Genomic DNA, 16,565 nt, shown 5'->3' with positions numbered 1-16,565 from the left:
TTATAAAACAGGACAGCTGTTAGCACTTCTAATGTAGAATGTCACTATTATAGGGTCTAAATCTAGCTGTATAAATCTGTACCAACACATTGCGGCAAAGAACCAACCATGCCTTAAGTACTTGGCTAAAGCCAGAGTTAATTTTCTGTAGTTTTAATCAATTAATTATTTTCAGTTTTGAAGTTCTAAGCAACCAATCCTGCTTACAACTTTGGCTGATGACAATAAATATAAAAACCAAGGAATGTGCTGGATGACAAAGAAAAATTGTGTCTGATTTCCTCTTTGACCTCAAAGATCTGAAATAACATAAAATGCTATCATACACTAAATAGAAAAGCAGAATTATAGTACTAGTTTCCTTAGCAAGATAGTAAATACTGTGCTTTGAGGCATAAAATCCTGACACTGTATTACTATGTGAAAAGAATAAAAAAAAAATCTCAGGTCATGGACTTTGTTGTGAATTGACCCTTTGTAAGTGAAGTTTCAGCCAATTATTATAATTTTTAGGAACATGCTATAATCCCTGAAAGTATTTAGCATAAACAAAAAAAATTTACTCTCAGCCTAAAGTATTACCTAAAGTAGAAAATGATATGGTATGGACCAAAAACATGATTTGAAAATGTGCAAAGAAGTGGGAGGAACAAAGGAATGTTAGGTGGAGTGTTATTTTGGCTGCTGCTCCCAATTAAAGGGCCATCCATGACCATGGCAACTGGGCCTAGATAAAGTGAAGGCAATGTTGGCCAGCTTTCTCCTTACAATGATAAGGCTACAATTACCTTCTTGAATGGAGGAAAAAAACTGTTCATCTCATGCCAGGAATAGCAAAATTACTTATAATTTCAATGGTTACTTTGGATTCAATAAAATCTGTGAAATACATTTAAATCAAGATGCTAATAATTCAACAACTAAAAGATTGATGAGAACATTATAATGGAGAGACCGGTCTGACAACCCACTATTATCTTAGCAACAATGAAAGTGTAACAAGCAGACCTTATATGTGAAACAATATGACCCACCAGGATATGTTGTGGACCATAATGATGTAATCTTGTTTAAAAAAACAAAACTCGTTTTAAGAAAAGCCTCTTACCTAACTATCAGACTACAGGAAATATGGGAGAGAAACTCAAGAGACAAAATGAGAATGTAATCAGTCAAATTCAGAATGTGGGAAATTCAAAAAGGCAGACTGGCAGGGGAAATGTAATACATTAAAAGATGCGTCTATCAAATGCAAAGTGTGGACGTTGTTTGAATCTTGATTCCAACAAATCACCTTAAAAGGAGATTTTTAAGACAAATGCAGAAATAGGAACCTGGCCTTGGGTATCAGAAAGCATCAAGAAGTTAATTTTTTTCAGTGTGATAATGCAATTGTGGCTGTGTGCTTATGTTTATCCTTACTATTATTAAGATTACATATGATACATATTGTAGCCTGGGATTTGCTTTAAAATAGTCTAGCAAAAAAAAAAAAGCAGGATGGTCAAAGAAAACTAGGAAAATTTGATGTGTTAAAGCTGAGTGATGGAGGGCAGACCACAGTGGCTCAGGAGGAAGAGTTCTAACCTGCCATGCCAGAGACCCAGGTTCAATTCCCACTGCCTGCCCATGCAAAGAAAAAAAGGAAAAAGCTGAGTGATGGATATTTGAGGGTTCAATATACCATCCTCTATTTTCATAGTAAAAGTAAAGATAGTAAGGGATAATTAAAGCACAATCTTTTGATGTACTTCAACAGTAGGAATTAGTGTTTGACTTTTAGGTTCTAATTGTTTCTTAACCAAAGTCTGTTCAAATATTTGCTACTCCTTGCCTGACAGGCAGTGCTGGCCTCTAATATAGCTATATTTATAATCACTTTTCTCTACTTTATTTTTCCTCTAATATTCCTTGATTAATAATATTCCTTGTTTTTTGTTTTTTTTTGCATAAGGAGAAACTACTTTTTTTTTTCTTCAAACTTTGGCTATACCAGGCCCCCAAGCTCTTATAACAAGAATTAAAGGCAAAATATGATGTCATAGATATACTGTATATACTTTATAATGTTCTCATTATAGTCTGGAAGATTTTATAGATTAAAATCAAGTATCTAATAAACTTTAGCTTCTTGGTCATGTCCACTAATGCTCCCCCTATAAATACACATTTTATACAATGTCTAAGTTTACACTTTTATGTTGTTAAACTTATATTTTATTACTTGGCTTTTTATATTAAATAATTGTCAAACATTTTAAACCCTACTCCCTGCTCTCTTCTTATAAACATTTAAAAATAAAATCTCAATTTAAAATAGTATTGTAGCTAATAATATAGATTCAACAGAAGTCAAAATCACAGACTAAGAAAAATCTTACCGAGGTTCTCCTTTTGACCTTACCTTACGCTCAAATCTATAGCATGTATTACTCACTTGAAGGTCAAAAAAAGTACATTAGAATAGAAAACGTTCTGCAATTACAGGGTTACAGTTTTCTACCTGAAACCCTTGGGGCTAGATGAGTTCCATAATTCAGAATTTTTAGAAATATAATTCAGTGTATATTTTAATACAATAAGATCATTTAGTGAATATAACACCTATAACCAAACATAACAGTATTCTTGCAGTGAAACTAAATATTCATATTAATTAGGATAAAGACATCAAATTGTTTCATGACAATTAAGATGAAGTTTTAATGTCAAAGGAATTATGACAAAAGCTTTAGATTTTTAGAACTTTTTGGATTTTGGAATTATGCATATAGGACTATTGCCCTGAGTTATATAACTATATCCTCTTATTTCAGTGACTCTCAAAAGTAACAAATTACTTTGAAGATAAAATATCAGATGCTAAGGAATGAATACAATTAGTTTTGTCTTTGAAAAAAAAAACAATAATAAAAGAAAACTTTCTGCAGGTTACAGACTTTGATGCTCAATAATACATTTATGACCTGGAGTCAGCTGCTTCTTTGTACACATTCACTGATCCTCATGATATGGCTAGTAAAAAGTACAGGAAAAATAACAGATCGACTGCCCTTTTTCTTTTTATCCATAGGGCAACAAACATTTCTGGAAACAATTACAGATATTTTGCCAGTGGGTCATAAAAAAACAACAAGTAACCCTCCAACTTAGGTGTTGCTTTTTTTTTTTGCCCGAGCTCTATACTTTTTCAAAGATCAAGTTCCCAATTGTTGGAACAAAACATTCGTTGACCAGATTAAATGGAACTTACCTGATGATGGCAAGCTGGCTATTTTCCTTGGGGATGGTTCTTCTGAGGACTTGCAAGTGCCAGACTATCTGGCTCAAGAAGACTGTCCTTACTAGGTGTTTGGAAAACAGGGCTGCTTTTGATTCTGTGCCACCCCAAATGTATTAGTCCAACTAACGGTACCATAACCACCAAAACTTTGTAGTCTCTCCAGAAGTTCCGAAAGCTCATGCTTCAGCAACAGAATGCACCTAAAAAAAAAGTTAACAGTTAAAAGAAAAATTCCTTCGAATTACATTTGCAAACCACAACAAGCAGCACATTCTAATAAAAGTTGACTGTTAAACGCTTTTAGTTACAATATACTGCACTATTAATTAACAAAAAGAAATATGCTATAGGCACAAAGATATAGCAGGAAGTCAGAATTGGGAAAGTTATAAAGCAATACTGAATTTTTAATAAACAATTGTATAAAAGCAACATTACCTGCTGAGAAAGATATATGAACCTTTGGAACTACTCATTCATGGATATCATTTTAAAAACATATTACTAATAATACACTGTGAATCTCAATAAAGTTAGATCTTATTAAAAAAATTTACACTATTAAAACTGTAAAATAAGGATCAAATGGTAATCCTCAAATATATAATAAGAATTTAAGACCTGAATTCTGACAGAATATAATAAAGTGTTGGTGTTTCAACAGAGATTGGTGCAGCCAAGCATGGATTCCAATGATAGCAAAAGAGTTCTGGGTTGCATTTTATGAATTAGGGCAAATTAATGCTATTTCCACATTTACATCCTGAACCATTTTTTAATATCCTACCCTACAGTAGTTCTTATCAATGTACTTTACATTAAGAAATTAAGGGTGATAACTTGCCTGTAGTTGCAAAACTAGCTTGTTTGAAAAGAGATTTTTTGGGGGGTCTGTGATTTGGAAAGCCTGGCGTGGGGCCCAAGAAATCTATGTTCTGGTTGTTGTTGGGTTTGGGAACTACAGTCTGGAGAACCTCTAAAGACTCCTTGAATTTTATTTAAGCAAAAATCACTGGGCCTCAGAGATTGGCTATAAATGTGTGATGATATGAACGGCCCTAATTTCCAAGTTCCTTTTTGAGCTGTACAGTAAGAACTGCTCAGTCATCGATGAGACTTGAAGGTCTAAAACATATCATTGTTTATATCCAGTCTCCTCGATAATTAAGGTAACTTTAGCACTTCTAACTCTGTCACTCTCAACATGTGGTTATCAAGTCACACTATTTCTAATTAGATGGTATCTCTACTATCCAGTTTACTTCTCCATGATCACTAACCTAACTCAACATGTCAGCTTCTCCATGACTTGTTCTTTCTAGGAAGAAAGGAAACTTTGTTTCTAAAACTAGTCTTTTGTAGTTATTAGATACAGATTTGTGATCCTCAGGGAAAACTGAAAATCAGGAGCATATGGATACAATGCTAGTGAATCTGAAACAAAGTGATTTTTAAAAAATTGGGGCAACTGGTGGCAGAAAGACCCCTTACATGAGAACGTGGTTTTGCTGATAATGAAGTTGGTTCAAGATCATGAGCTTGATGGCTCAGGAGAAGCCCACTGACTATTAAAATTAAACTCTGTCCAAAATGGCAGACTTTCAGGGCCAGTGGGACACTGATAGAGGTGTCAATAAGCATCACCAGCAATGCCAGGCCTACCTTATGACCCCCTGCATTTGCTCCTGCCCCAAATGGGATTACCTTGCTTCTGATAAAATTTCATACCATTTGCTAATTATATTAAATCTCATATTTTCCTCCTGTTCTCTCTCTGGGTAATCTTGCCACCCAAGAAGCCACTTAAAAGCCATGCTTAGTCTACGGAAAAGAGAATAGTTGGATAAAAGGATATAAATTGGGATAAATAACTCACAACTAAAATTCAAAACAAACTAAACTACAATCCATAACAGAAATGTTCATGAAAGTTTTGCACTGTTCTCTCCATGTAAATCACAGTGTGTAATGTGCTATACTGTGAACCTTCTTTGAGAAAAGTGAAAATGGGGTCTCAGATTAGATCAAGTTAGCTCCCTATACTTAATTTATTTTTGGGTCACAGTTGATGAAGACAAAGGAGGCATTTCATTCTGTTTATATAGTGTTTAACAGTCTATAATTCTTTTCCACTGAGGTCACTTAAGGCTCATTTTTGCTAGATTTAGGGTTAATAAAAACCTAGGAATTAGTACTAATTCTGGCTGAAAACTCATTATTTGCCAAATATCAACTGAGACCCAGTAGCATACTTCCTGCTTAGTAAGTGATGTGGATTGATTTAATGACTAATTGCTTTAATGTTTACTCAACACTTACATGCTCTATTTCCTCAAATTCTACATATCTCATACACTGACTTGGCTAATGGAGGTGACAGACCAGGAAGCTCTTTTCTGGCAGATTATCCTGTTGTCCTCTGAGAAGCTTGGAGAATGATCAGGATGATAGGGCTCTTTACAAAGTATTTTTAGAGTTTTCTGATTTAATCCACTTAAAAACACAGCGTATTACATGATATAACAGTTCATCTTCACTCAGCAAGATGGAATAAGCACTTCTTAAAAATGGTTTATTAACTTTAACCTAGTTAGTTTCTTTCACCTATAGACTTTTTCAGGATCTTATGTGAATTTTATTGCCTGAATAACCAACTTAGTCGAGTCATGCCCTTATTTACTAAATAAGGCTCATTACTAATTAAAAAAAAAAACAGGTAACGTTACGTTGAAATTTTGAAATTTAATGGTGGTATGGTAATGTGTTACTTATTTTGTTCATATCCTCTTGCTGAACTTTAAACAAACATATTTTGGGGATATGATTTTGATTGAACACTTTTTTTCAATTGCTCTGTAGGGATTTTTTTTCTCCAAAGGGAAAATTATTAGCTTTACTGCCCTTTTCAAAGTTTACTAAATTTATAAATAAAGGAAATTTTAAAGCTTTTGTAATCTTTTTTGGTTTTAACAAAAATGTGATCATAGCATACATATTATTTTGTAATCTTCCTCTGCCAAGGATGTAAATCGTTATTACTTTTAATATTCCTATAGCATTTGGTACTCTTCTTTCAAAAATATGCACCTTGCCTTATTCAAAAGGCTCATATTTTTATGTTGCTTTGTTTAGATAGCAACTTTATGAGACCACTTTACAAATGAACAAATCATTAAATGATTGATTCCAAGATTACTGTCAGTTAATTGTGACAACTCTACTTAAACTTTGAGTATTAAAAGTCTTGGCTGGTATTCTGTGTTTAATAGACAGAATATTCCAAAGTCTCAAATTTTTACCACAGCTTTGGCAATCCAGTCAATGAGAATTCTCAGCGTGTGATGACAGACTAGGAGAATATATGGAGTTCAAGGAGCACACCTATGAGGGCCATGTAAGTCAACTACCCTAGCATAGCACATATGGCATGTTCTTCTGATGCTCATGTTAGGTATAAGAGAAGTTAATGGTGTTTTTGTGCCATTTTGTCCAAAATTAGAAGGCAAGAGTCTGTATCATCCAAACCCACATGCATGACCTACTAAGAGCTGAGATTAGCTGGGCTAATTTTAGTTCAGTTTTCTTTAGCCTAGTTCTTAGTACAAAATGAACAAGAAGAGTTTAATGAACAGATGGGAGAGAAGTTTCTATACTTTCACTTCATTACAAATATCATTCTTTTTGAATTCATATAAATATAAAAGACAAGAAAAGAAACACTGAGATATATAATTCAGACAACAAATACTATTTACATTTAAAGAGTATTTGCTGTCTAGGACAGCAAATGGCATCCCACTGCCCTACATCCACCACCACCATTTGCATTACAGAGGTATCTTTTCAATTTCTACCATGAAGGCCTCTCACAGACTAAGCTACCAAATGAAGGTTTCAGTGTGACAGACCTGGACAATTAGGTGAGGGGCAAAAAGACAATTAAGTTTCCTAGAAAAACCCAAAAAGCTGGGCTCTAGAGATCAGGTTACTCTTTTTTATGTACCACTGTATCAATTCAAATCACCAAGGATTCTGCTATTCCAGAACCTGGAAGCAGGACAAATTCTGTAAAGGATTCTCAGTTGCCCACTGGGCTTGTTGGGCGCCATCTGCTGGTCTTTTAGACACAGTGCTTAAGTGTCTAAGAACTTAAGTGTTTAAGAAAGATTCTTTTTCATATATCCTCATTATTGCTTTGCTACAAGCATTCGAAAATCATTGTTTTAAACTTTGGCCAAATGTAATTTAATCATGAAGAGACCATTAGGAAGAATGTTAATTAACCCAGCTCTTGTGATGGTGATATCTGATAACATTATAATTGCATGTCTTTTCTTTTATAGTGACAATGTCAACTTTATTTGTGAATTCTGCCTCTTGAATTCCAATCACTGATGTAAAAATATTTCTTTTTTTATCCTCAATTATTAATATAGCAGTTCAAGTTTTGGCACTCTTAGGTGTACACATCAGAAAGGAATATACATCATCTTCAGACCTATTCAACTGACTGGCACGCTAAAGAGATGTTTTTTTTTTCTTTCTTAGCATCCCTAAGATAACACGTTTTGCTAAACTTTTCCAGTCTTGCAAAAATACATACATCAAAACATTACTGTCAACTCTTGATGAAACAAATGGATCATTGCTGAATTCTAACAACATTTCCATTCAGCAGTATCCTATGCTTTCCCACCCTCCCACCACCCGAAGCAAGTTTGACCTTTGCCCCTTATGGGCCAATGACAGCAGAGCCACATCAGGAACGGGCCAGGGCGAGTCACAGAGTACAGTGACATAAACAGTTACAGATAAAGTTACAGATAAAGATTCCATGGCCTCTGCTATTCCCCTTCATCCGTACTGTGAATCCAACGTACTTAGAAATAAACGCATCACAAGTTTTATATGAGAGATTCACTAATTGTAGGCAGGTCCAAATGTGAATGGTGAGAAATGGACTGGTGATGAACCAGGAAGGGACAGGCAACTAACTGGCACTATGGCTTATCAGAACGGAGTGGTTTAGAGTCGTCTAAGAATCCTTCCATCCCCTTTCACCATGGCTGCCATTCAATGCTGGGTTGGTGGGGGTATCAATACACACAGCCAGATTGCTCCAGATTGTATGGTCCTTTCACTTCAGTTGCTTGGGCTCTTAGTGGTACAGTGATGTCTTTATGTGCCCCTGGTCAGCTTTGAATTCCTAGTCCCACCTTCCACTCCTTCTGCAGGGTTCTAATTCCATCATCCTCTCTCTCCTTTTATCTCCAACCTCCCACTTTAAATGGGTCCTCCTCCTCTGCATAACCTGGCTATTTTTCTTCATCATCAGAAGAGCCCAAAACAAATTGCCTAAAGAAGCTGCCCTTTACCAGCCTCCCTTCCAGCTTCAACAAGCTCTCATTTAGTTCAAATACATCCAGAAAAAGTTGCTTTTGTTCCAATCTCCACTGATTCCCACCCCCCTTATTCGATCTCTGAAGCATTTTGATATGTTCTTGAATGATACGAAACATTCAAGATATGTTCTTGAAACCTTTTTAAGCACTTGACTCTGCGGGACTTTTTACTGTGTCCTTTACTGCCCCCTCCCTTTTTTTTTCTACCCACTTACTTATCTTTATCAAAGACCCATCCTTGGACCTCTTCTCCCTGTGTACCTGTTTCCTGGCTGGTCTCATTCACATCCAAGGTTTCCATTACAAGCGCCATTTACCAAGCCATTTATTCAGAAATATGGATATATGAGACCTTGCTCTTTTTCTCACACTTCCCAAGTCAGTCACCAAATCCTGCTGCCATTTGATTTGAGTGTTTTCTTTATGTAACCTTCCCTCCAGCCATAGTTCAGAATCTAACCTGACATCACCTCCTTACTTCCTGTCCAGTAGTTCTCAAAGTGTGGACTCCTGAACAGCAGCATTAGCATCATCTAGGAACTTTTAAAATATAAATTCTCAGGCTGCCCCAGACCTACTGAATCACAACCTCTGAAGTAGGGTCCAGTAGTCTGTTTTAACAAGCTCTCTAGCTGATTTTAATGCTGAAGTTTGAGAATCAATGTTCTAGCCTATTCCTCCCCTTACCTTCATTAATCTAATCTCCTGTTAATTTAGACATCTTAAAAATCTAATCATGTTTAATGATGTAATTTTTTTTAGCCTTTAGTGATGTTTTTGCTAGAAAGTAAAATCTAAAATTTTTAGTACAGCATAGAAAGCTCACCAGGATCTAATACTTAACTACCAGTTCTCAGAAAGTAAAGAACAGCATATCATTTTAGTGTGAGTGCATTTTCACACTGTAATTCAGCATATGAGCAGTGGAATTAGACTACATGGGTTTGAACTTCTACTCTACCACTTTACAATTGGCTGACTGACTTTGGATAAGTCACTTAACCTCTCTATGCCTTTGTTCCATCACCTACAGAATGAGAATAATGTCTTCCACATCACAAGGTTGTTATGTAGTTAGCACAATACCTGGCACTTAGTCTGAGGTCAGCAACTGTTAGAAATTATTAGCATTTTGATTATTTAAAAAGGAATAAACATTATTGAGGTCAACCTGGAGTGTAGTAGGAACAGAAGATTAAAATGGTAGCCTAAACAAAGGGAAATGGTCCCTAAAAAGGAGGTCTGCTTCTTTGGGAAGTTTCAGTAAGTTTGGATTTGAGTAAATACCTGGTGTACTGGTTTGAAAGTATTATGCACCCCCAGAAAAGCCATGTTTTAATCCTGATCCAATCTTCTGAGAGCAGCCAAATGCAATACTGTAGGCTGGAAACTTTTGATTACATCATCACCACAGAGACATGACACCCAATTGTGGGTGTGACCTTTCAGTTAGATGTAGATGTGATACCACCCATTTCAGGTAGGTCTTGGATTTGTTTACTGGGATATTTTAAAAGAAGAAACATTTTGGAGAGCCAGAAAAGTCAGAACTAACCCAGAGAGCTGACAAACAGATGCCAACTTGGAGAACAGACACACAAATGTCTGGAGGTACTTGGAGCCCAGCAGAAGTCGCTATGAGATGTTAAGCAAGCCAGAAGCTGGAAAGAGCCAAGGGAAGCCAAGAGATGAAGGCAGTGCTGGAGAAGCAAAGTGAGGACCCCCACAAGAGCAGAGGCTGAAAGCAAAGGCGCCTAGGAGCAAGGGACCAGCAGATGCCAGCACATGACTTCCCAGCTGACAGAGCTGTTCTGTACTCATTGACCTTCCTCGAATTAAGGTATCTTTTCTTGGATGCCTTAGTTTGGACATTTTTATAGGCTTAGAACTATAAACTTGTAACTTATAAAATTCTCTTTTTAAAAGCCATTCCAGCTCTGATATATCACATTCTGGCAGCTTCCAAATAAATACACCTGGATTCTTAAGAAAGAGGTTTTGAGATCTTTAGAGCTCATACTTTGATTAGAGTAGGGTAGACATATAATCACATCCAAGGAGATAAGTCCATCTCCTAAACTGAGAGCCAAGAAAGCTAACTGTGAAGGAAACAGGGAAGCTAAAGGACAGAGCAAAGCAGCAAAGATGGGTGAATAATTTTCAGATGTTTCTGAAATTTAATAATAATTAATAAAAGTTGCCAAGTGATTAAATATGAGTACTAGAATGAGTCTTGGATTACAGTTTCAGAAATATTGTTGGTTTGCTGAAAGGCGAAGGCTTTAGGCAACTGATGGGAATCAAAATCTAACCTCTACAGCAAATTATGACCTCTTGGGCAAGTTACTTCTCTCCTGCCCCAAAATTCAAAATCTCTGAAATTGGACTACGAATGCCTAGACTGTGAAGACTAAGATGTAAGTGTTTATCTTAGTAAAGTGCCTGATATGTGGAAAATGCTCAATACATGGCAACTATTATAATCATTATTAGAAGTATATTAACGATTATCTCTAATACAATCTAATACAAATCATATATAAAAATAGGTACCTCTGGAAACTCCTATTTGAGCAATTGTTCATTATGATCTAAAATTTCAACTAATTTTTTGTTATAACTTATGAGTGGAAAATACTATAAAAAACAGATCCAAATACTATATTTCATGTCTAAGTGTTGACATAACTTAGGACCTGATGATTTTCACTTCAAATATGTGCAAGATTCATTTTATTCAAATGTTTCCTGAGTGTCTATTGGTGCTAATAGGACATCAGGCTCTGAGGGCGAGCAACCAAGATGAATAAGGCAGATGCCATACTATACACCTATATGCTAAACAGTTACCCAAAGTTTGTACAAAATTTTTGTAAGCTCTGTGTTTGTAGGGCTAATAAAAGTTTAACAATTAAAAGAAAAACAAACAAACAAAAAAAAAAGAAAAAGTCACAGCTCCTGTCCTGAAGAATACAGGCTTCAAAAGAGAAAGGCACAATCCTAATAAAATGTCATTCGATGCTATATAGGTATAAAAAAGGAGATGCTGTAGAGGCTAAAAGTCTCTACTAAGTTGACTTATTTTCAAACCATACTTTTTCTCTTCTTCTTTTTTTTTTTTAACATGGGCAGGCACAGGGAATAGAACCCGGGTCCTCGGGCATGGCAGGCAAGCATTCTTACCTGCTGAGCCACTGTGGCCTGCCCTTTTTCTCTTCTTTCTTTGAACTAGTGTCAATTCATAAAGTATTTTTATTTACTCTATTATAGCAGGAAGTCAGTACCTATAAAAACTAGCAACTGTCTCCCACTGTAACAGAAGGTAGGAGCCATTTGTTTTGTTTCACTGCTCTACTGTAAGTGCAGAGAAGGACAGGGTGTCTTGCTTCCTTTGTCCTATACAGGGCAGCTCGTTCTTGTCCTTCAGTTGTCACCTACTCATTCTATCTCTGAGTACCCAATCTAAAGATTTTCCCCTTTCCCACCCCATTATTCTCTAGCACACAGATTTGTTTCCCTCAGAGCTCTAACTACCTTTGTGGGAACGGACATGATGTATCACACTGAATCTTCTCCAGAATGAAGTACTTATTTGTGCAGCTGCTGGGAGTGCTGGCACACCTGTCAGCTGTCAGCCCATTTTGAGGACTGCCTTGGCTGAAGTGCTTTCAAATTAAGCCCTGTTTCTAGAGCAACAGTCAACCATCCAATCATTGCAGGGGTATAAAGGTCCAGTACCTCACTCTAAGCTGAATAACTTTGAAGATCCATCCCAGCTCTGGGGTTTCCCTGGGGTTGGCAGACTTTCTTGAGACTACAGTGAAGCTCAACTTTCCTCTCTGCCCAATACTGATTCCATCCTCTCCCTTCCACAGGTTGGATGGTCCAAAAAGTCCTCCCTAACAAATATCCTGCAACCAAGTTGTGCTGGTTTGAAAGGAAGTATGCCCCCTAAGAAAAGCCATGTTTTAATATAAGTCCCATTTCATAAAGGTAGAATCATCCCTATTCAATACTGTATATTTGAAACTGTAATGAGATCATCTCCCTGGTTGATGTGGTTTAGTCAAGAGTGGTTGTTAAACTGGATTAAGGGACAACATGTCTCCACCCATTTGGGTGGGTATTGATTGGTTTACTGGAGTCCTATAAAAGAGGAAACATTTTGGAGAAATAGATTCAGAGAGATTCAGAGAGAGCAACACTACAAAGCAGAGAGTCCACCAGCCAGCGACCTTTGGAGAGCTTCCCGGGGAGCTTCATGAAACTGGAAGCCAGGAGAGAAAGCTAGCAGATGATGCTGTGTTCACCATGTGCACTTCCAGCTGAGAGAGAAACCCTGAACTTCACCAGTCTTCTTGAACCAAGGTATCTTTCCCTGGATGCCTTTGGACATTTCTATAGACTTGTTTTAATTGGGACATTTTCTCGGCCTTAGAACTGTAAACTGGCAACTCATTAAATTCCCCCTTTTTAAAAGCCATTCCATTTCTGGTATATTGCATTCTGACAGCTAGCAAACTAGAACACTTCCCTGGGAACCCAGCATGGGACAACATGGAAACATCTTGCTTGTTGGTCGTTCTTGTTTATTGTCCCTTTCTCCATCACCCCAATGAATATAAGCTTCATGAGGTCAGGGGCTATGACTGTCCTGCTCACTGCAACATCTAACTCGGAAGAGTGTCAAAGGCATTCATATTTGTTAGTGGATAAACTAATGGTGTTAACGAGTGAATGAGACTGATGGCACTGAGAGCCTCTGAAATAAAAGGCCACCTAACAGCAACAGGACTTGGGCATGATCCCATCTGAGAAGAAGACGGAAACCCTCCATCTAAAAAGGATTTTGATCACCATAAAGTCGGAAGCTCCGCAAGTCCTGTTTCTGCTTTAACAAAATTGGTATCACCAGGCCGTTCAACAGTTCTGACCTCCAGTTCCACATGAGCGGGTAGCCCCCACCTCCCGGATGGCCTCTGGTTTACTCTGTGTGCCCTCCCAGTCAGACACAGGTATATTAGTGGTCCCTCCCCGTGAGGTAGTGACTGGGGTACAGACGAGTCACAGGTTCCAGTGGCAGGTGGCAGCGCAGATGCAATCGGTGCTTGGCCTGGACCATCTATTTCCTGCGGCCCTACGGATGGGGGTGTGAGATACTTCTCATTCAACACTATCCACAATCCTGGAGCCCCTCCTCGCCATTCACACGCATTCCACCACCAAGTATTTACTGCCTTTAGCTACTTAAAACGCAGGTCTTTGGCCTCCTAAGAAGGCAGCGTCCTCCTCCTTGTCCCCGCCCCCAATTACCCTTCCGTGAGGACAGCGGCGACCTTCCTGAGGTGGGGAAGAATTTCCAAGCTCCCCGCTTCTCTTCGACGTTCCCATCGGAAGGTTTCAGCGACCTCACCTGCCCATCCGCCGCCACACTTCCCGAAGCCGCTGCAGCCAGCAGGGCCCTGAGGCCTAGCCACCGCCGCCACCGCTAATTCCGGCAACCCGCGTCGGTCCTTGGAGACGGAGCATGCGCAGCTCTGCGGTCGGCGCCGACCCCGCTGGTGTTCCGCTCTTCCGGGTTTTACGCGAAACTCTTAGCCAACGACGACGGTGTATTAGGGGACAGTGACTTGGAAAAATAGAAAGGCTTGTGGGGGCGGAGTTTACCCAGTGTCAATCTCGGCAGATTGTTGAAACTGAAAACTTTAATATATCAGATGGCCTTGTTAGGGCCCAACGCCTGCCTTGTGGTGAGCGCTTAAGAGCTATTTGTTGGATGAATGAAGACTGGTCAACCATCGGTCGAGCGCTCCGTCCGCCAAAACCTAACCAATCACAATGCCTCTGACGCTACCGCTCAGCGCCAATTCCCCGCCTTACTTTTCGCCTGCCTCCAAACCCAGGAGCAAAGGAATTGAACGTAATTTTCCTGGATCGGGTTGGAGAGCGGACATGCGCAGTGCGAGTTGGTCGCACTAATACGCTTCTGCCCTCAGTTCGTCCTGGGGGACCTATAGAGAGGTCGGAAGTCTTCTATCTCAATGCCCTTCACAAATGAGATAATTTCCGCGTTATCTTCCCATCCTGCTTTATGTTTCGAGGGAAAAAAAAATTGTATTCTCTTGTATTACTCAAAAAAAATTATGGAGGAAATTATGGTTAAACATGATTATTTTAATTAAATTTCTCCGGCATTGTGAAAGCCACCTTTATTTCCCAATCTGCTTTTCCTATGGTTCTCTACATAGAAAATATTTTCCAAACTTGGGCTAGTAAGTTTTCGGTAGCAATAAGCACTTTATAGCGCAAAAAAATTTTCTTTTTTCCCCTCGTAGATTGCCAATCACATGTGCGTTCCTAGCCGCTATATAACCAGCCTTTATCGCCATTTTGATTTTGGGCTCACCTTGAAAGCCGGGAATCATGAACGGAGGCCATTTATTCTTTTGGGCAGATTCCAGCGCAATCCAGATCTCTCACCTAGTGTTTTGTCGCCATCTTAGATCCTGGTTAGGGCTTCAAGCCGGAAACGAAGCTGCCGAGACCATCTTTTAATTGGGCAGCAGCGGTGTTCTCAAACGTGCGGGGAGAGCCCGGGAAGGGGAAGCAAATGTGAAGCGCGATTTTCCAGAGCGTCTGAAACTGGGCTGGAGACCCTGCTTCTTGTGTAGTCTGAGTTTTCTTGGCCAAGTACTACCGAACTAGTGACCCTGGACAGTAACAAAACAAATAAAAGCCCGAACCCAATCCCGCCACCATCGTAGGTAAGAACACGCGGCTCCTGACAACCTAAGATGTTCCTTCATCTGAACTGAACTGTTTGCCCGTCTCCTCTCCCACTGTTTGTTTACTTTGTTTTTTGAGCCTTTCCTGAACCCTTCTCCCCGCGCTTCCATCTCGCTTCATTGTTTTTCGAGAACAGAAGTTGTTGGATGTAAGGGTGCGGGAAGCCTGGGCTTTATTTAAATACAGGGCAGCATTGGTCTGGAAAACTACCGTTTTTTTAAAGGACAAAGTGGAGTCTAATCGATGACCAGGTGTTTGTATGAACTATTATTGCCCCATCGATGTGAACGATTGCAGTCTCCTTTCCATACATTTTTGGCAAGTTCTGTCAGAATTTACAGCAAGTAGCTGTAAATACAGCTTCTGTTTGTATATATAGTTCCCATTCATTCATTTATTCAATGCAGTGTTTTTTTAGTACTCAATTTGTGCCAGGCTTTAGGAATTCAGCAACAAAACAAAAAGCCCTTTGTCCCTTGGAGCTTACGTTCTGCTACCTTGACAGCCACTAGTTTGGGCCAAGTAACGCGGAACTCCATGGTTCTTAGCACTGCTATACTATACAAATATGCCGCCTTCTCCTTTCTTGGTCTATCTTTTCCTTTTTTTCCGGGACTGGGAATGAATTGTGTTGACACTTTTTCTTGGATCCTCAACCCAACCAAATGTGCAGGTCAATCAGCCAATTTTACAACCAATATTCAAGTTACTTAGGTCTTGCTGCTCGTACTAGCAGCAAAGGCTTCACCTGGAAGCAGTTACTTATTCAGTCTCAGGCCCCACCACTGACTCCTGAATCAGGCTCCCCAGGTGATCCTCCTGCACCTTAAAGCACTGATGTAGGGCATGTGTTCTTGTGCTTCTTAACCAGATTCACAACGTGTTACCTGTTTATTACATGCTTTAAATAAAGTGGACGTTTGTCATGTTTCTTTCATCCGTGCATTTGATGTCAAGATGCAAATTAAGCATTCTAAAAAGAAGAAAAGAGATTTGTCAGTCTAGTATATTTTTGTGTGACTTCTGACATTGCTCACATTCAAAATGTACATTTTTTTTAAAGTCCCATCATCAGATTTACCACTGGTTTGCAT

At 38.6% G+C, this 16,565-nt stretch overlaps 2 protein-coding genes across 4 annotated transcripts in view; one reads left to right on the top strand and one right to left on the bottom strand.

The window, feature by feature from the left end:
* Positions 1–3,271: 3,271 nt before the first annotated feature.
* Positions 3,272–15,221, bottom strand: LOC143646419 (uncharacterized). Of its 3 annotated transcripts, none has more exons than XM_077115276.1 (2): positions 15,092–15,221; positions 3,272–3,483 (listed from the first exon to the last, which is right to left on the bottom strand). In XM_077115276.1, the coding sequence occupies exon 2, from the start codon at positions 3,461–3,463 to the stop codon at positions 3,272–3,274; it is 192 nt and encodes a 63-aa protein (XP_076971391.1). In that variant the 5' UTR covers positions 3,464–3,483; positions 15,092–15,221. The 3 variants fall into 3 exon arrangements, with proteins under 3 accessions (XP_076971391.1, XP_076971371.1, XP_076971381.1); XM_077115256.1 differs by lacking the exon at positions 15,092–15,221 and adding an exon at positions 13,999–14,641; XM_077115266.1 differs by lacking the exon at positions 15,092–15,221 and adding an exon at positions 14,099–14,637.
* Positions 14,031–16,565, top strand: part of SLX4IP (SLX4 interacting protein) — a 209,085-nt gene continuing 206,550 nt past the window's right edge. Inside the window, 1 exon segment of the mRNA XM_077115241.1 lies at positions 14,031–15,449. The gene's annotated coding sequence lies outside the window, so the exon portion shown is untranslated.

Source organism: Tamandua tetradactyla, chromosome 1, assembly GCF_023851605.1.
Source record: "Tamandua tetradactyla isolate mTamTet1 chromosome 1, mTamTet1.pri, whole genome shotgun sequence".
Taxonomy (NCBI): Eukaryota; Metazoa; Chordata; class Mammalia; order Pilosa; family Myrmecophagidae; genus Tamandua; species Tamandua tetradactyla.
The sequence above is the reverse complement of the archived record's forward strand: the minus strand, read 5'-3'. Positions and strand labels throughout refer to the sequence as shown.